Genomic DNA, 21507 nt, shown 5'->3' with positions numbered 1-21507 from the left:
AGGAAGGAAGGAAGGAAGGAAGGAAGGAAGGAAGGAAGGAAGGAAGGAAGGAAAAGAGAGAGAGAAAGGAAGAGGTAGGGAGGGAAGGAAGGAAGGAAAGAAGGAAGCAAGCAAGGAAGCAATAAAAGTGAAAAAATATTATGGAAGTAGAAGGAGTTGGCAATTGACTTGATAATCTGTGGCAGAAGAAACAAAGATTAACCACAAGATGGAAAAACAAAATCTAATGGGAACTGCTGTTAAATTAATTGAAAGAGGAGATTTGGAGAGTGGGGAAGCTAATGAGTTCAGATTTTGACATCAAGTCCATTGTGTTCAATTATGAAGTCCTGACACTCAAAACTGCTATTTTTTTAGATGGTCTGTGAATTTTTACATATACTTGGTATAAAATATTATACTGAGCTTTCCGGTTAATAAAATTAAGTAAAATAGACCTCTTCATAAAATATGGTGCTCATTGAAATAAAAATTACTTTCCAGAAAGTGATTACTTCTTTAAAATTTATTGAAAAAGATAATTTGTCTCAATTCTTCAGTTGACTATGAGGTAATACTTTTGTTATTTTATAAACGTGTACATAGATTGATTGCTCTGGTGAACTTTACAATAAGTGTTGTATTTATTGATTTTAATATATTTGCTAATATATCAAAAACCACTAAGCATGCCAAATGGTTTCCATAGTAAAAAGAATATTTTTTCCACTTGTATAAAAATAAACTTATATTTATAAAACAGTTTAATTAAAATTTAATAATGTCATTTTCAAAATGACATTTTGAAAAAGTGAGAAATTTAAATAATTGATTTTAAATAGTCCTCCAATATAACCCTGCTGAATTAAGGTATCATTCTCCTATTTTTATTTATAATAAAATATATTTTAAAAGTTTACTTTTCCTAAATATTTATAACATGTTATTTGCATAGCTAGGGTAATTGTACATAACTTGTGCATATTAATTTTGTATTTACATATTATAAACATAACCTCAATACTCAAAAGTTTAAATAACCCCATACTATACAATTATATACAAAAATAGTAAAAGGGCAGCTTCTACATTAAAGTTTCTATTAAAAATAGTGAGAATTTTCATATGCAAACCACTTACTGAATATAAATGACCGTATTCTGATTATAATGCATGGATTGCAATTTGCATTGTTAGAAGGAACTTTTGAATTAAAGAAACCAAAGATCCATCTAAGTATTTGCATATTAACACTGCATTCATCTGACATCACTGAAGAATGAAGTGTTTCACATTAAGTTAACTTTCTAGATAACTTAAGGTTTCTTTTTAAACACTTTCTGTGTGTGTGCGTGCGCAAGTGTGCACATGTGCACAATGGGTAGGAGTGCAAGAAAAATATTTTTCATTTCTAAAATATATTAAATATTTCTTTATGAAACAATATCAACTGAATACAACTAAACTTTCTTGTGCATTCGGTGTCTTCATTACTACTGAGGTATATAGTGACATCTTCTATACATTTAGTTTTTTTGTTTTTGTCAATGTTATTAAGTAATTCTTTTGTCCTTTTTCTTGGTGTCATTTCACATTGCTCTCAGTATCTCTACCAAGATCTGTCCTTAGTTTCTACCTTTGCACTTTCTCTCAACAGGTGCAATTATTTGTACCTTAGACATGCTAAGTCCTATAAGTGCTCTCCTCTCTAGTAGCATTTTGGCATTTTCCTCAGATTCAAAGTCTCCTTGGTGCCAATACCTCATACTTGTTCTCCAGCTTCCCTCATCCTGGCACTTTGGTTCCTATAAATTTATCATCCTGCTTGGTATCCATGTTCTTTTAGTTTTTCTCAGGCTTTTCTCTTTTACTGTTCTCTAGTCCTCAAATATATGACCCAACTTTAGTTTAAATTTCTGGTTCCTAAACTTCTGTTTACTGCTTTCTGGCTTTTCCATCTACCTTAATTTCTGCTTCTCTGTCTGGGTTCTGATTTTACATTTGATCTGCACACTCTCTCACACTCCAGAGTTGTTGATAGACTTCAAGATAGCCTAGTTTTAGATTATCAATGCCTTATTCCAGCATATGATTTGTTTCCCCTTCCTATCTTCCTTCTTCACTCACTCCACTATTCCATGGTTTATAGCATTTACCTCTTAAAGGTGTTCACTCACTGTTATTAGAATACTGTAAAATCAGAGGTGTCAAACTCATAGTTTATGGGTTTCCTGAGTCTGGCTGCAATCAGATTAAAGTTAAATTGCAAAATATTTATTGAAATAAATTAAAATGCAATATATTATATAGAATGTTAATTTGTGTTCTATTTAAGTTTTGACACTTCTGCTATATATTAAAGTTTACCGAAAAAGCAAAAGGTAATAAAAACTGCTAGATAATAAACGTTATTGTCAGTAGTATTATTCTGCATTCAATTCTTAAGTCAATACATTCCATAAAAGGTATCGCAGTTGACTCTACACTTCAACTATGGGATTTGTACATCGACATAATTTTCTTTGATGCTGAAGAAAGTTTTAATCCTGTGTTCTAAAATAACTGATGCTTCTTAAAGCCTGATCCAGCCCATAAACTCTTACAGTATGACATCTTGATAGTGAAAAATTTTACTTTTTATCACATTTTTCAAAATGTCTTAAAGATAATATTTTAATACTTCATCTGTAAGCAATTTATTTAATGGGCATTTGGTATAGGCAAAGATTTGTGGTAAAGGTTATAGTTATTATGTTGAGAGTTTGTTGTTTTGTTTTGTTTTAAATAAGGAAAATTATTTTAAATGATATCTCAATATCATTAGAAATATCAGTGTCTGTCTCTTCAGGAATACTTTTAAAAAAAAGGTGAACATACATATACTCGGTATCTACTAGATTATAAAAAAAGTAGATAAAGTACAATTTTTAAATGACTTACAATCCAATGACATCCCATGATAAAGGAGTTTCTAGAATAAAAGATGAAAAACTAGAAATAAAACACAATCATCTAGTCTTGTCCCATACATAACCAGCGCAGCCCTAGATCTGCTTTAAAATAATCCTTACTACCTAATAATTGTGCATTAGGCTCTGAATAATTTAAGTTTTGACACTCTAGAACTAAAGTAGTTAATAAATAATAGTCACTTTTTTAAGGTATTGAAGAAATTTGATTGTCTATGGCTTTTATAAAATTGGATTGATATTTTACTAGTTCTGTGCTAACAGTGTCAATTTACTTTCTTTACAATATTTCTTTGGAATTTAGTGTGAATAGATTATCTTTGTTTTTATGTTTAGTTTGGAATTTCATACCTCAGAAAAAGAAAACAACTATATAACATTAAATCTCCAGGTTTGGGATCTTTTTAATGAAATATAAATGTACAGTATCTGCTTTCTTACTTCTGAAATGGCAAAAGTAAATATTCTTTAACCTCTAAAAACTGAATCAGTTGTTGTATCTCTTGACCACATCCAAAGTGTGATTTTTTTTTTCATTTGGTGTGGATAATGCTGCAATGGTAATACAGTTCTTAAAAAAACTAATCATTCTTATGTCAAATGTCCTCTTCTTTTCTCTTTTATCCATCATGTCTTACTTTGCTGTGATCAGGTTCTACTGGGACAGAAGCCACGACTATGTTCTCACTCTGGAATGTGACATTTGTGCCAGCTGAAGGAGGCTTATATAAGAAGATCGCAAGGGCATTGAAGAGGATAGTTAATGCTTTACAACCAAAACCTGAAAACAAATAAAAAAATAAAACCATAGGTTTCAGTAACTTGGAACAAAAGTAAACTCTCTCTATAGTAAGTAATCAGGATCTTAACAGTTAAAAAGTTATGTTTCTCCTCTGTGAATCTTTTAAATGCAGTGGAATAGATTTTAAGCATTAATTAAATTAATTAAGTTAATTATTATTAAATAGGTGCTCAATGTTTGAAATTGACCTAAGGTATAGATTTTTCTTATATATTAGCAAATATATTAAAATTGGGAATGGAATAAGCATTTACCAAGCATCTACTTACTATGCACCAAGCATTTTGCTAAGCACTTTACAAATACTATTATATATGGTCTATATATATATATAGTTTTCCAGTTTTGTCCAACACAACTAATTGAACCTGACTGCCAATCCCTTCTAAATAAGTGGAAGAATGGTTTATCACGACTAATTATTATAATATCAATATATATTATGTTCTCATAGAAAAAAAGATAAATATGCCTTAGGTCAGCAAGGGACTGTGCTAAATGCCTCCTAATTGGTCTCTCTGCCCCCAGTGTGACCTCATCTTCCACAGAACTGCTAAACTAAACTGATATCCATCCTAAAGCTCATATCTCACTATTTAACCCATCCTCTAACTCAAAAAACACTGATGACTTCTTATGCGTGTAAGACAAAATACAAAATCCTTAACCTGGAATTTAAAGCCTTCTACAATCTAGCTCTCACCTTATTTCCTGGCTTTATTTCTCTTTATTAATTCTCCATTTTAGTTGGACTGCCTTGCTCATTCCCACTTTGTGAAATTCCTTGTTCTTCAATTGTACCTTTGAACCAATAATCCTCCATATCTTGAATATGCTCCTTTCTCAGCTGAGGCATAAAAATTCCTTGGCTTCTTTCAAGAGCACAGTATAAGCTACATCTCCTACAGGGGTCTTTTCCTGATTCCCCATTCTCTTCCTCTTGAGATTACTTCATATAACATTGTATTTCAAAAGAGAATAAAAGATTGTTCTCTCTGTTGTATGCACAACAGAGTCTGACAAAAACAATTTTACTTAATTTAGTGTTAACCTGCTATCCAAGCTATCACTGTTTGAGAAAGAGAAGAGGAAGAGGATGGAGGTAGAAAGAGTCATTCAAAATAGCACAATTTTCCATACCCTCAAATACACCAATTTCTGTCACAGGGTCATTGAAGTAATATTTTTTAGGACTCTTGAATCAGAAAATCACACTATGTAAAAATTCAGTTTTGAGTTAACTTCTCAAAATGATATTTACTATAGAATTCTATGACTGACAATTTCCTTCAGAGTTCTCCAAGTATAAACAAAGACACCTCATCAGGATATAGAAGAGGAGACAGTTCTTAGATAGATCTACTGCTTAATCACTCCAGGTAGTCAATATTCTTAGCAAGACAAGAGCAGTACTCTTAGTTTTAAGTCTTGGCTATAATCTTTAATGTACTTCTCAGGGAAAAAAAGTCTTTTGTCCCCCACCTAAACCAACTCCAAACAGGGGTCTGGATAGGGTTATTTTTAGACTAGAATTCATTTTTTCTTACCTTTTTTTAGATCATTTATTTTAAGACCAGAATTCATTTTAAGATCATTACAGCTTAATATTTCTAGAGGAACTTAAGACAAAGGTTTTTAATATGCCTCCACATGATATACTTGGTAGTTAGGTTTTACATATTTTGTTCTCCTCACCACCCCAACCAAAGCCCAAACTCCTAAAATATAATTTCTTAGAGGGGAGAGAGTACTTAGTTTTTGCTTCTGTATTATATCCCCAACATTTAGCATAGTTCCTTTCATATAGTAAGCCCTTTAAAAATATTCATTGAATTGAAATTAAAAATAAAAGTGTTAACCACATAATAGATATGCAACAGGTACTTAATGAATAAAATGACCCAATAGTTTCACCAATAACTTATTTTTTACATTATCATATTTTTATTATTTTAAATATAAAACCACACACTAAAAATATTAGTAATTTTTTTTACATTATGGCTTTCTAGAGATCATTCTTTTTTTTTATTACATAGCATCTTCCATCTTAGATCTGTTACAAAGTAATTCTACTACCTAATATTGCAGCATTAAGGTTAAAAGTAGAAAAGAATTAACTAAGAGAACAGAATTAAGGAAGCACTCAACCAAGTTGCTGTATTTTTATTTTCTAAGACCCAATTAAAATCTTAATGTTTGGGGGCAGAACTAACACAACTAATACTATGCCTCTCTTCTCTTCATCTCTTCTACTCCTCTCTCACTTCTTTAGTATATTAGTTATTTTATATCAAGCGTAAATAATATATAACTTTAGGTTTCTGGAAACATGGTTTGATCTCAAATATAATCAAATCTGAGTAATCATAGGCAATGGTTTCATACTGCATCTTTCTATTAAATTTGAAAATATGTTATTCAAGATTCTGTAACAGGCATCAATAAAATTGAAAGGTTTTCATATTTAACTGGATAATTTTTTAAAGCTTTCAACAGCACTACTATTTTTTAGGAAATACTTTTTCTCATGATTATAGGCCAAAAAGCAAGAGTAAGGTACCATCAATAAGTTTCTCTCAGTGACAGAATAAAGAAAAGACAAATGGAAAATAGAAAAAAAGAAAAGAAAGAAAGGAACATTTTGAACACCTGATTAAATAGAGTCCACCTCTTTCCAAGGCTGATATTTAGCCTCTTTGTGTTTTTTCAGGGCAATAAATCCTTTATTTCTGCTATCCAGTTTCTGTTCTAAGCCTAGTTGGCAAAAGCCTATGATTGCTCAAGAAGGATTCTATTTTATTATCTCCATTAACTTCAGTGGGTGGATTAGAGTTTCTTTTTTCTGTCCCCAGAGTTAGAGCTGCTGCTTTTCCAGTAACAGGCGGTTTGTTGTTTATTTAAGTCATCTTCTTAACTATCTTTTAGCCTTTCCTCAACTGAGCCCTCTTGCTTAGAGAAAGGGGTTAAATCTTTCATCCCCATAAAGATGTTCACCTAATCCCCTTATTTATCTTTCCAGAATGTGTCTGTAAAAGGATAAGTTTTATTTATTTATTTTAGTGAGTTCCAATGAGCAAAATCCAGGAGCCGTTTGAAATATTATTCTCTTGTGATTTAAATGAATATGATTGTACACTTAAGGAAAAAAGTACAGCTAGCTTGAAATCTTGGTTTGTTTTTGTAGAATGCTTGTGTGTGAAACCATGAAATCCATCTTTTATTTTCTTAATGTGTATGACTGTGGGTGAAGTTAAGAAAGTATTTGTTGTATTTTTATCTGTGTCTGTTAATATGAGAAGAACTGAAAATGAACCTTATCTGAGAACACAAATCTTTCTTACCTCAGCCTGAGCCACTTAGAAAACAAAAAAAAATGCCCTTTCCCCTAAAAATATTGATGCTATCAATGTCTCCTCACACATATACAGTTTTGTAAACATTAAAGTAGTTGTTGTCAGTTTTAGGTGTGAATGCTTTTCCAGGTAGAAATTACTTCTAAAAGTCTACATTTTTAAGTTCAGTCTGAGCAACTGTTAATCCCTTGATCTAGGCCACTTAGGGTGAAAGAGTAGAAAACAGAAGACCTGGAATGGGGTAAGATTCTCTTTTCCCTATCTCTTCTGAGGTATTATTGCCTTGAAAAAAAACAAGGATCCTGTACAGGAGCTTGCAACAAAACCCAACACATGCCTTAGGCAACCCCTCCTCTTTCCAAGGAAATCTGACTCCAGGCTACAGAAATGTGCCACCAATCCTCCAGCAATGAGCCTACTGGAGCCATGACAGTGGGCAAAGTCAGCAACTGGTCCAGAGTTAATCTGAGGGTCTTCATGAACATGTGACTGTGCACAATAATCTCATCTCCTTATGATTCTGTCACAAGGGAAGAGTTGTGTCTGACTCATTGTGATCCCATTTAGAGTTTTCTTGACAAATAGAACAGTGGTTTTTGCCATTTCTTTCTCCATTTCCTTTTACAGATAAGGAAACTGAGGCAAACAGGTTAAGTGGCTTGCCTGGGGCCACACAGCTAGTCAGTTTCTGAAGCTGGATTTGAACTCAGAAAGAGGAAGTCTTCTTGACTCCAGGTCTGGAGTTCTATCCACCATAGTGGAAGAGCTAAGGCAGCATTAACCCCATCTCCTCATGGAGACATGTTCCCATCAGGAATGTCTAGCCCTTATATGAAAGTTTTTTATTCCTTCCTATTAAAGCAGCAGGAGTAGCTAGGTTGTGCAGTAACTGTATAAATGGAAATTTTGAACCTTGGACTTCATCCCCCAGAAGTCCCTTAGTATTTCCCCAAATTCCGTTTAATCTCTCCTGCGCCTCCACATTTTTTTTAATAATTTTCATTTTTTATAAAAGTTATCATAGTTACATGATTCATGTTCTTACTTTCCCCTTCATCCCCTCCCCCTACTCTTCCCCCCAACCCCCACAGCCAATGCGCATTTCCACTGGTTTTAACATGTGTTATCCATCAAGACTTATTTCCAAATTGTTGATAGTTGCATTGGTGTGGTAGTTTCGAGTCTAAATCCCCAATCATGTCTGCCTCAACCCATGCATTCTAGCAATTGTTTATCTTCAATGTTTCTTCTCCTGCAGTCCTTCCTCTGAATGTGGGTAGCATTCTTTACCATAAATCCCTCAGAGCTGTCCTGGGTCATTGCATTGCTGCTGGTACAGAAGTCCATTACATTCGATTTTACCACAGTATATCAGTCTCTGTGTACAATGTTCTTCTGGCTCTGCTCCTTTCACTCTGCATCAGTTCCTGGAGGTCTTTCCAGTTCACATGGAATTCCTCTAGTTTATTATTCCTTTGAGCACAATAGTATTCCATCACCAGAATATACCACAATTTGTTCAGCCATTCCCCAATTGAAGGACATACCCTCGTTTTCCAGTTTTTTGCCACCACATAAAGTGCAGCTATAAATATTTTTGTTCAAGTCTGTTTATCTATGATCTTTTTGGGGTACAAATCCAACAATGGTGTGGATGGATCAAAGGGCAGGTAGTCTTTTAGAGCTCTTTGGGCATAGTTCCAAATTGCCAGCCAGAATGGTTGGATCAGTTCACAACTCCACCAGCAATGCATTAATGTCCCGGTTTTGCCACATCCCCTCCAGCATTCATTACTCTCCCCTGCTATCATTTTAGCCAATCTGCTAGGTGTGAGGTGATACCTCAGAGTTGTCTTGATTTGCATTTCTCTAATTATTAGAGATTTAGAACACTTTCTCATGTGCTTATTGATACTTTTGATTTCTATGCTTGAAAATTGCCTATTCATGTCTCTTGCCCATCAATTGGGGAATGGCTTGATTTTTTATACAATTGGTTTAACTCCTCATATATTTGGGTAATTAGACCCCCATCAGAGTTTTTCGTTACAAAGATTTTTTTTCCCAATTTGTTGTTTCCCTTCTGATTTTGGTTGCATTGTTTTTGTTTGTACAAAAGCTTTTTAATTTAGTATAATCAAAATCATTTATTTTACATTTTGTAATTTTCTCTAACTCTTGCTTGGTTTTAAAATCTTTCCTTTCCCAGAGATCTGACAAGTATACTATTCTGTGTTCACTTAATTTATTTATAGTTTCCCCCTCTTTATATTCAGGTCATTCACCCATTCTGAATTTATCTTGGTGTAGGGTGTGAGATGTTGGTCTAAACCTAATCTCTCCCATATTGTTTCCCAATTTTCCCAGCAGTTTTTGTCAAATAGTGGATTTTTGTCCCCAAAGTTGGGCTCTTTGGGTTTATCATACACTGTCTTGCTGATGTCACTTACTCCAAGTCTATTCCACTGATCCTCCCTTCTGTCTCTTAGCCAGTACCATATTGTTTTGATGACTGCTGCTTTATAGTATAGTTTAATATCTGGTACTGCTAGGCCCCCTTCCTTCACATTTTTTTTTCATTATTTCCCTTGATATTCTTGATCTTTTGTTCTTCCAAATGAACTTTGTTATAGTTTTTTCTAATTCAGTAAAGAAGATTTTTGGTAGTTTGATAGGTATGGCACAAAATAAATAAATTAATTTGGGTAGAATGGTCATTTTTATTATGTTAGCTTGTCCTACCCATGAACAATCAATATTTTTCCAATTGTTTAGATCTAGTTTTAATTGTTTGGAAAGTGTTTTGTAGTTGTGTTCGTATAATTCCTGTGTTTGTTTTGGTAGGTAGATTCCTAAGTATTTTGTATTGTCTAGGGTGATTTTAAATGGTGTTTCTCTTTCTACCTCTTGCTGCTGTCATGTGTTGGAAATATCTAGAAATGCTGAAGATTTATGTATATTTATTTTGTATCCTGCAACTTCTTTGCTAAAGTTGTTGATTATTTCTACTAGCTTTTTAGTTGATTCTCTAGGATTTTTTAAGTATACCATCATATCTGCAAAGCTGCGCCTCCACATTTGCATGGTCACATTATTGATTTTTAAGTTCTGTAGCTCCTCCCTCTCACTCTCTCGTCTTTACAAGTACAGCTGAAGTTAGTTTAGCACCTTTTCACTCTATTTTTTATGTTAGTTTATTATCAATAAAATTTTATGAAATATAATACTTAGCTTTTGCATATTAATTTTAATCTCTACATAACAGAGCACCAGACCTGGAAAAAGTATTTTTCTGAGTTCAAGTCAGGCTTCAGACACTAGCTGGGTGATCCTGGCCAAGTCAGGTAACCCCATCTGCTTAAATGCTAATTCCTTAAGTGCTTAAAAGTTATGACTAAAACATAAAATAAAGATTAAATAAATAATTGTTTTTAAAAGTTTTCTGCTGTACAGCAAGTACCTTTTAAAATGGACCTAAGCCGTGGGAGACTACATCTCCCAGGACTCTCTACTGCAACTTCCTCTAACACCGTCCCACTTCCTTTGTGGGAGGTGTCAGAAGGAGAATAAAAGAGCAGAGAAGCCTGGATTTTGATGCCTTTTTCCCCAGGGGTGGAGAGCTTTGGTCCCTGCTGCCCTGCCACTTTCTCTAAAACCTTTCTTTTCCTAAACCCTAAATAAACCCAGCTAAATATCCCTAGCATCATTCAATTTAATCCTCTAGTCTGCCAACACGAAGACCGTGGACAATTTCTCGTACTGGGAAGTGGGGGTCCCCGGCTATCTTCTTTCCCTTCCTTTTTCCCCATCCTTCCCTCCTTATTTCCAAAATCATAAGCAAAAGGACAGAGGGGAAAAGGTAGGACATGTGTTTGGGCTGGAAAAAGAGAGCCTCAACCACCCAAACTACATAAATCAACTGTAACACCAGCATGGCGACTCTGATCTGTTGTGCCTGGCCAGAGGAACAGAGGCACTGCCTAGAACAGATCCCTGTGGGAGGGTCTGCTGGGAGGATGAGCATGGGAGGGCGAACAGCTCTCCAATAAGTGAAAGAGAAAAGGCTCGATATTCAGCTGGGGCCAGTTCTGCCCACGCAAATGTTGCTCCGGCAACAGACCTAGACAGATGAACTCTGAATTGCCCACTATGGGGTGAAGCTGAGTGGTTTTGAGATCCAGCACCCAAGGAAACTACTATTAGAGGGAAGAGAGTCAGAAAGTGAGCAACTGAGGAAAATAAGACGGAAGAAAAGGTCAGAATTGTCCAAGATCTCAAGAAGAAGAAAACTCAAATACCGTGAATATAGGCAGACAAATCAACAGGAATATCTCCATTATCTAGTGAACAAGTTCAGGCATCTATAAGTCAATATTATAAAACAAAGGAAAATGCTCTAAACTTGGTGACACAAGAGGACCGTATGGAGCGGAAGGAGAACAGGAAACCACAACATGGTGTTTCTGAATGGTTCCAGAGAGAAATGAGATTTATGAGAGTAGAATTGATGACCTATTCAACAAAAATAATGCAGGAAAAGTAGAATCATCAACATCCAGTCTCACCAAAGAAACAAAAATGAGAACAAAAGACTGGGAACACACAGAAGTGAAGCACAATCTAGAAGAGAAGCATAAAGCCATAAAACTAAAAGAAAATAAACTCTCTATCCAAGTAAAACATACTGATCTCAAACACAGGAAGTACAAAGACAACCTAAGGTCTCCCAAATGAACAAAATAAGGTGAAAAATTTAAACACAATAATGAAAGAAGTTATACAAGTGAGAAAATTTATTCTTAATACTATACCATTTCGATTTCTAATACTGCTTTGTAATGTATTTTTCAAGCCTTTTTCCTCATTCCTCTGTCATGACAATCCTAGGAATGTCCTCACATTCCCTGTCCCAGAGCAGCTTCTGATATTAGAATAATTAGCATTGAGAATATAAGCACCATCCTGTTTAGTAAACAAAAACTAGTTTTGGCCAAGTATGTCTTGGGGCAGCTGGGTGGCTCAGTGGCAGCTGGGTGGCTCAGTGGATTGAGAGCCAGGCCTAGAGACTGGAGGTCCTAGGTTCAAGTCCGGCCTCGGACACTTCCAGCTGTGTGACCTTGGGCAAGTCACTTGACCCCTACTGCCCACCCTTACCACTCCTGGGCCAAGGACAGTCCCTAGCCCAGATGAAAAAGGAGGAGGGTTGGGCGTGGGGCTAGCAACCCCACCCTGTAAAAACTACATCTGCTAAAGAAACTGCAACCTAAAGCAGGGGCAGCTAGGCTAGCTCAGTGGATTGAGAGCCAGGCCTAGAGACGAAAGGTCCTAGGTTCAAATCCGGGCTCAGACACTTCCCAGCTGGGTGACCCTGAGTGACCCATTGTCTACTGGTTGTGGCCCTATGCTCCTAGAATGGAGTCCCAAGATAAAAAAAAAAATGTCTTGGGGTGCATGGCAATTATCTTTTTCCCACTAAAATGAATAGGGGGCAAGTGGGTGGCTCAGTGGATTGTAAACCAGGCCTAGAGATGGGTTTCAATCTGACCTCAGACACTTCCTAGCTTTGTGACCAAGGACAAGTCATTTAATTCCTACTGTCTAGCCCTCACCACTCTTTCACCTTAAAACCAATACATAGTATTGATTCTATAAGGGAAGGTTTAAAAAAATGAATAGATGAAAGTCAACCTAGGCCAGGCCAAGCCTGATTTTTTCATTTAAATGACTGGCAAAGATAATAGAATCCTCTGATCAGGCATGTGACTTTCTCCATCATATTGACGGGATCAGAAGGGAAATAGAAAATATTAGCCCACTTCCTCATTAGTATCCAAGAAGTAGAGATGTCTTGGGGTATCTAGGGGAGGACTGAGTAATGAACTTCCATAATTATTTTTAAATAACTCAAGATGCTAAATGAATTTATCTTTAATCACTGAAAGAGATCACGAGCTAATTAATTCATTGGTTATTGCTAGCTTAATCAATAAATTAATTTTTCTTACCTAGAACTCAATCTCTCAAAATTTTTAATCTTTACACAAGAGAAATGTCCAGAACGTCTGAACACAAAAAAATGAAATAGTAATTGAAAGAATATATAGATTACTCTCAGGAAAAAAAAAATTCAAGGCTGTAAATTCCAAGACATGTAGTGGTTAAATTTAACAATTCAATTCTGAAACAAGTTATGTCAAGTGATAAGGAGAAAGACCTTCAAATATGAAATAAAGGAAATATAAATAAATTTGATCTAACAGAAAACACAGAAGGGAATGGAATAATGTGTTCCAAATAGCAAAGGAGCTCAGGATACAGCCCATGCTGACCTAGCCTTCAAATATGAACTTAACCATAAATGAAAGGGAAAAAATGGGCATTCAATAGTAGAGAGACTGGAAATAATTTTAGAAAGAAAACCAGAACTGAAGAGATTATATTCTTATTGAACTCCCTAGATGACAGAAATACAGAAAGTGAATAAATGCAGCAACCAAGAACAACAGACACATAGTGACAGTAGAGAGACAAATAAGAAATTTCTTTATAAATATTACCAAGAAGCCAGGAATGAAGGCGCAGGTGATAGCAAAAAGAGAGACAGAAGGCATTATGCACATCACCAGGCAACATTGCCCATATGTAGATGGATGGGCTTTTTGGCTTATCTTTGTGGGATAACATTACATGAAAGAGGGAGGAGGCAGGGGTACAGAGGGATTGTATTTTGTGCCCCAGTCAAATTTAGGGTTAACAAATGTGGGTTTTGAAGTGTTATGGCCGGGGGAACTGCATTCCCTAGTGTGCCCCAGGGTTCCCTCCCCCTTACTTCCTGGAATGGGATTGGTCTTGAACGGACCAATCCTATGTTAGAGGGAACCATGCCCCCTACTTCTGGGGACAGGGTTGGTCTATATAAGGATCAATGCAGAGCCTAGGAAAGAATTTTGAATCAAACTTGATTCAAAGTTGAGAGAGGTAGTTAATTTCAGCTGGGGGAAACTCTGGTTGCCTTTTCTTTACTAAAGTTTTTAAAAAGGATCAACATCAACATATAGTAGTAAAATGAGACTCGAAAAAATTTACTTCTTTAATAAATCTGCCTTGAATAGAGATAATTAGTTTGTCTTTGATATTATTTTCTAAAAATATCAAGATAGGAGATCCCAAATATTAAAATATGACAATTTAACCCCTTTCAAAGTCCTCCCTCTATTTCTGAGATTTTAATTACTCACTTTTTTCAAGAAAGTGCTTAGCTTAATTGTAAATAAGGTATATATGTCTTTACTTGGCTTTGTTATATATTAATGGCATTTGAGGGCACCTGGTTATATTACTATACATGAAATAACTATGTCTTTTATGTTTGGACTTAAAAAACTATAATTATTGGGGCAGCTGGGTAGCTCAGTGGATTGAGAGCCAGGCCTAGAGACAGGAGGTCCTAGGTTCAAATCCGGCCTCAGACACTTCCCAGCTGTGTGACCCTGGGCAAGTCACTTGACCCCCATTGCCTACCCTTACCAATCTTCCACCTATAAGTCAATACACAGAAGTTAAGGGTTTAAAATTTAAAAAAAAAAAAGACTATAATTATTACTGAGTGAAGGAATAACAATTGGAAAAACAATTTATGTTGAAATTTATAACACTGTCTCCTCCTTATCTTTTATTATTATATATCCTTAATCGTTTTTTCCTGATGTGTATGATGGAATTACACACATGGCAAAAGAACTATTAATTGGATAATTGGATATAATAGTACCTCTTAGTCATTGACTATTAAATATTGTATACTAATGGATTATTGATTGAGATTAGATTATTAGTTATTAATTATTTTTGGCTTCAATAATTTGTTATCAATACTTGCTGTTAATAATTATTTGTAATGATGGATTTTCAGTTGTGGATGCTGATTTTGATTAAAACTCCTGACTTTGGTTTAATATTGAATTTCAGATAATCCCTTCATATTTATTTTTCCTTGAGGGCATTATTTCTCCATACTGTAGGCACAAACTCCTTGACGTAAGGGGAAGGTGGAGTAATCTGAAAACTTTTACTTAATCCATTTTTTAGTCATATAAAATATTGGGGGATAGATTTTAAAAAATTAAAGAGCATACTACCTTTATACATTCATGTATGATGAGCTTTCAAATAGCTATTAATTAGTGTGATTGTGTAAAGTTTTTCATTCCCAGAAACCATAATTTCCATTCCAAATCAGTTAGAAGAGAAGAGCAACTCTAAATAAGCCAGCCACTAATATTATTATTGAATAAAGCTTTTGGATTCTATATATTGGAAATCAAGTAGGAGAGAAGCGATAACAGAAGCAACCTCTCCCCTACTTGAGAGAGGAAAAAACACAATAAATAAGCAATATAGTCCCTAAAACCTCAGGGACTTTTTCCTATGACAGCTATTTTTTTTAATCTTTACTTTCTGTTTTTTTTTTTAACAATATAAAACAGAAGGTAAAGGGTTACACAAATAGGGTTAAGTGACTTGCCTACAGTCACACAAAAGGAAGAAACTGAGGCCAAATTTGAATCCAGGTCCTCCCAATTCCAGGCATGGAACTCTATCCTCTGTGCCACCACCTAGATGACCCAATGATGGCTATTCTTAATAAGTGTCATTCTCTCAAAACCTATTGTACTGGGGCAGCTGGGTAGCTCAGTGGATTGAGAGCCAGGCCTGGAGACGGGAGGTCCTGGGTTCAAATCTGGCCTCAAGACACTTCCCAGCTGTGTGACCCTGGGCAAGTCACTTGACCCCCATTGCCTACCCTTACCAATCTTCCACCTATAAAGTCAATACACAGAAGTTAAGGGTTTAAAATAAAAAAAAATAAAAAAAAACCCTATTGTACTACCTGTTCCTATGAAAATGTCATTTTTTTTAATGTGCTTTGTTGTAAACTTTGATAATGCTCTGCAGAGGTAGCTGTGTGGCACAATAAAAAGAATACTGGACCTAGAAACTAAAAAATCTGAATTCAAATCCCCTAAGTCACTAACTTCTATTTGCTTGAACTGTTTCAAATGTAAAATGGGGATAACTGGAGGGTGGCAAGATGGCAGTTTAGTAGCAGTGAAAGCTGAAACTAACTATCCTTCCAAACTGATCTTTAAAAAGAGTCTCAAAACAACAATAGTTAAAAACCAACAGCAAGATGAAGTGAGGGGGCTTTCCCACTGAATACAACTTGAAAAGAAGACAGAGAGAGTTGGATTTTCATCAGACAGGGGAGAACCCAAAACAAAACTGCACATCAAGGAGTACTGGCTGATCACACCCTAACCCCACCCCGACTGTGCCAGTTTCCACAGCTGACTAAGCACAGGCCAAATCTGGGATCCCAGAACATGGGCTACACCAACAAAAGAGTACCTCAGATCCACCCTTTAAAGTCCCAGGCTCTGGCACCAGTGTTCAATGAGGCCAGAAGTCCATAGCACTGGGCCCTTTTAAGCCTGTACTGCTGCTGTGAAAACCTAGCCCTAGGGCAAAATAGTTCACACGGCCTAGCCTTGCAGGCCAGCAGCAGAAGAGACAGAATCATCAGCTTTCAAAATTCACAGTCCACAGGCAAAAAAAAAAAAAAAAAATTCTAACTTTAGAAAATTTCTATGGCGTTAAAGAGCAAAGTATAGAATCATCATGGGATGGTGGAATCCAAACAACCACGTGCAAAACTTCAATGAAAAATAGAAATTGGTCTCAAGTCCTAAAAGAATCTTAAAAAGAATTCAAAAATAAAATAAGACAGGTCAAAGAAAAATGGGGAAAAGAAATGAAACTAATGGAAAAAGAAAATAACTTTAAAAGCAAAATTGGTCAACTGGAAAAGAAGGCACAAAAATACAATGAAGTAAAAAGTGCCATGAAAAGTAGAATAGATCAAATGGAAAATGAGGATCAAAAGGTCATAGAAGAAATTCAGTCTTTAAAAACAAGAATTGGGTAAACAGAAGCTAATGACTTCATGAGACATCAAAAAACAATAAAACAAAATCATAATAATAAAAAAAAAAAACAGAAGAAAATATGAAATATCTCATTAAAAAAACTGACCTGGAAAATAGATCCAGGGGAGACAATTTTAAAATTATAGGACTACTTGAAAGTCATGACCAAAAAAATAAATAATAAGCCTAGACACCATATTATAAGAAATTAACTAAGAAAACTGCTCTGATATTCTTGAACACAAAGGTAAAATAGAAATTGAAAGAATCCACAGATCACTTCCTGCAATAAATCCCCAAATGACAACTCCCAGGAATGTTACAGCCTAGTTCAAAAGCTCCCAGGTCAATGAGAAAATATTGCAAGCAGCCAGAAATAATTCAAATATCATGGAGCTCCAGTCAGGATTACACAGGATCTGGCAGCTTCCACATTGAAAGACTAGAAGGTTTGGAATATGATATTCTGGAAGGCAAGGGAACTAGGTTTACAACTAAGAATCATCTACCCATCAAAGCTGACTATATACTCTCAGGGGAAAGTATAGTCATTGAATAAAATAGAAAATTTCCAAGCATTCCTGAAGAAAAGACCAGAGAAAAGAAAATTTGATGTCCATATGCAAAATTCAGGAGAAGCAAAAAAAGCTAAATAAGAAACAGAAAAAAATTTAAGTTCTTCAATAAGGTCAGATTATTAATATTCCTATGTGGAAAGATGACATTTTTAACTCTTAGAAATTGTTATCATGAGGGCAGCTGGGTAGCTCAGTGGATTGAGAGTCAGGCCTAGAAACAGGAGGTCCTAGGTTCAAATCTGGCTTCAGACACTTCCCAGCTGTGTGACCCTGGGCAAGTCACTTGACCTCCATTGCCTACCCTTACCACTCTTCTGCCTTGGAACCAATATTGACTCCAAGATGGAAGGTAAGGGTTTAAAAAAATGGATTAGACCTATACTCTACTTGTCACCCCACAATAAAATCTTACTAAAAAAAAAGAAATTGTTATCATTATCATAGTAGTTAGAAGTACAAATATAAAAAAGGTGTGGTAGAAAGCTGTTTAAGATGATGTGTAAAAAAATCTAGGGGTGATAAAGAAGAGAAATGGGAAGAGAGAAATAAAATGGGATAAATTATATCATATAAAAAGGTGCAGGGTTGGGGGAATACTCTTTAGGTGGAGGGGAAGATAAGGGTGGTGATAGGTAATACTTAAAATTTACTCTCATTGAGGGAAAGAACATGAAATATGTAACTAGGAGAAAATATTCAAAATAAAAAATTTTTAAAAATAATAAAAACAAAAAAAAATTTACTCTCATTGGAATTGACTCAGAGAGGGAAGAATAACTAGATTCAATGGGGTAAAGAATCCTATCTTATCCTGTAAGAAAGTAAAAGAGGGGAATAAGAAAGAGGGTAGTGGGGAAAGGATTCATATAAGGGAGGGAGAAGTTGGAGAAGAGTGATTTAAAGACTCTATAGAGAACTAGGAGAGGAATAAGAAGGGAAGTGGTGGGAAGGGGAGTAATATAAGGGAGGGGTTAAAGGGAGGAGTAATTAAATGCAAAACACAAGTTTTGAAAGAAAGAGTGAAGAAAAGCAGGATTAAAAGAAGAAATCAAGGTAGAAGGGAAGTAATCATAACTATGAATATAAATGGGATGAACTAATCCATAAAATAAAAGCAGATAACAGAGTGGATTAAAAACTGGAATCCTGCCATTTGTTTTTTTATAAGAAACACATTTAAGGCAGGTAGACACACACAAAGTAAAGGCAAGAGGCTGGAGCAGAATCTATTGGGCTTCAACAGAGGCAAAAAAAAAAGAAAAAGAAGTGATCATGATCTCAGACAAAGCTAAAGCAAAAAAGGATCTGATTAAAAGAAATAAGGAAGGTAATTACATCTTGATAAAGGCAGCATAGAAATATCAATACTTAACAAATATGTGCCCCCTGTTTTAGCATCCAGATTTTTAAAGAAAAAACTAAAGAAGCTTAAGGAGAAAATAGATAGTAAAACTATTCTAGCGAGGGACCTCAATCTTCCCCTATCAGAACTAGATAACTCTAACCAAAAATAAGTAAGAAAGTAAAGGAAGTGAATGAAACTTTAGAAAAGCTAAATTTAATAGATATCTGAAAAAATTGAACAGGGATAAAAAGAAATACACCTTTTCAGCAGCATATGGTACATATACAAAAATTCATCATGTACTAGGACATAAAGACTTCACAACCAAACACAGAAAAGCAGAATAATAAATGTAACTTTTTTAGATCATAATGCAATACAAATTATAATCAATAAAGGTTCGTAGAAAGACAAATTAAAAATTAACTGGAAACTAAATAATCTATTTCTTCAAAATGGGTGGGTCAAAGAACAAATCATAGAAACAATCACTGATTTCATGGAAGAGAATGACAATAAGGAGACAAAATATCAAAATTTATGGAATACAGCCAAAGCAGTACTCGGGGGAAAATTTATATCCCTGACTTTTTATATCAATAAAATAGAGAAAAAGCAAATCAATGAAATAGGTATGCAACTAAAAAAAACTATAAAAAGAACAGATTAAAAATTTCCAATTAAAGACTAAATTGGAATTCCTAAAAATCAAAGAGAAATTAATAAAATTGAAAGTAAAAGAACTATTGAACTAATAAATTAGGACTAGGAGTTAAAAAGAAAGAAGAGAATCAAATTACCAGTATCAAAAATAAAAAGTGATTTCACTGCTAAGGAAAAAGAAATTAAAGCAATTATTAGGAGGTATCTTGCCCAATTATATGACAATAAATCTAATAATCTAGGTGAAATGGATGAATATTTACAAAAAAATAATAAATTGCCTACATAAACAAAAGAGGAACTAATCTCATCTATAAATAATAATAAAAGATAAATAAATAATCTCATCTCAGTAAAAAAAATTTAGCAAGTCATCCATGAACTTCCTCAGAAAAAAATCCCTATGGCCAGATGGATTCACAAGTGAATTCCCAATACTATATAAACTATTTGGAAAAATAAGCAAAGAAATAGTCCTACCAAATTCTTTTTATGACATAAATGAGGTACTGACACCTAAGCCAGGAAAACCAAAAACAGGAAAAGAAAATTACAGACTAATTTACTTAATGAACATTGAAGCAAAAATCTTAAATAAAATACTAGCAGAGACTGTAGCAATATGTCACAAGGATTATTCACTATGACCTGGTGAGATTTATACCAGGAATGCAGGGCTGGTTTAATATGAGGAAAATCAACAGCTAATTGGCCATATCAATAATCAAACTAACAGAAATCATATGATTACCTCAATAGATGCAGAAAAAGCCTTTGACAAAATACAACATCCATTCCTACAGACTACACTACAAAGCATAGAAATAAAAGAGTCTTCCATTAAAATAATAAGTATTGTTTATTTAAAACCATCACCAAGTATCATCTGCAATGAGGACTTTAGAAGCCTACCAAATAAGTCCAGAGTGAAGCAGGGATACTCATCACCACCACTATTATTTGATATTGTACTAGAAATGCTAGCTTTAGCAATTAGAGAAGAAAAAAGAAATTGAAGGAATTAAAGTAGGCAGTCAGGAAACTAAACTATCACTCTTTGCAGATGATATGATGATATACTTAGAGAATCTTAGAAAATCAACTAAAAAAGCTAGTTAAAATAATAACTATAAGGAGGGCAGAGATTAATGAATTGGGCATGCAACTCAAAAAATTAGAAAGCGAACAAATAAAAAACCCCCAGATGAAAACTAAATTAGAAATACTAAAAATTAAGGGAGAAATTAATAAAATTGAAAGTAAAAGAACTATTGAATTAATAAATAAGACTAGAAGCTGGTATTTTGAAAAAACAGATAAAATAGACAAAGAACTAGTCAATCTAATAAGAAAAAGGAAAGAAGAAAACCAAATTGACAGTATTAGAGATGAAAAGGGAGACCTCACCTATAATGAAGGGGAAATTAAGGCAATCATTAAGAACTATTTCACCCAATTATATGGCAACAAATATAACAATTATGGATGAATATTTACAAAAATATAAATTGCCTAGATTAACAGCAGAAGAAATAGAATACCTAAATAATCCCATATCAGAAATAGAAATTGAACAAGCCATTAAAGAACTCCCTAAGAAAAAATCACCAGGACCTGATGGATTCACAAGTGAATTCTATCAGACATTCAAAGAGCAACTAATCCCAATACTATACAAATTATTTGATATGATAAGCAAAGAAGGAGTCCTACCAAATTCCTTTTATGACACAAAAATGGTACTGATTCCAAAACCAGGTAGACCAAAAACAGAAAAAGAAAACTATAGACCAATCTCCGTAATGAACATAGATGCAAAAATCTTAAAT

The 21507-nt window shown here is 34.5% G+C and overlaps 1 protein-coding gene across 1 annotated transcript in view; it reads right to left on the bottom strand.

Annotated features, from left to right (window-relative positions):
* Positions 1 to 3568: 3568 nt before the first annotated feature.
* The window catches only part of LOC123251201 (solute carrier organic anion transporter family member 4C1-like), a 130578-nt gene continuing 112639 nt past the window's right edge, over positions 3569 to 21507 (bottom strand). The window contains exons 10-11 of the mRNA XM_044680402.1: positions 4891 to 4945; positions 3569 to 3729 (exon numbers count right to left, since the gene is read on the bottom strand). Coding sequence (XP_044536337.1) covers positions 3569 to 3729; positions 4891 to 4945 — 216 coding nt within the window. The remainder of the gene's footprint in view (positions 3730 to 4890; positions 4946 to 21507) is intronic.

The sequence above is a fragment of the Gracilinanus agilis genome, chromosome 1 (genome assembly GCF_016433145.1).
Source record: "Gracilinanus agilis isolate LMUSP501 chromosome 1, AgileGrace, whole genome shotgun sequence".
NCBI classification, from domain to species: domain Eukaryota; kingdom Metazoa; phylum Chordata; class Mammalia; order Didelphimorphia; family Didelphidae; genus Gracilinanus; species Gracilinanus agilis.
Note: the sequence above shows the minus strand (reverse complement) of the source record. Positions and strands in the feature narration are given on the sequence as shown.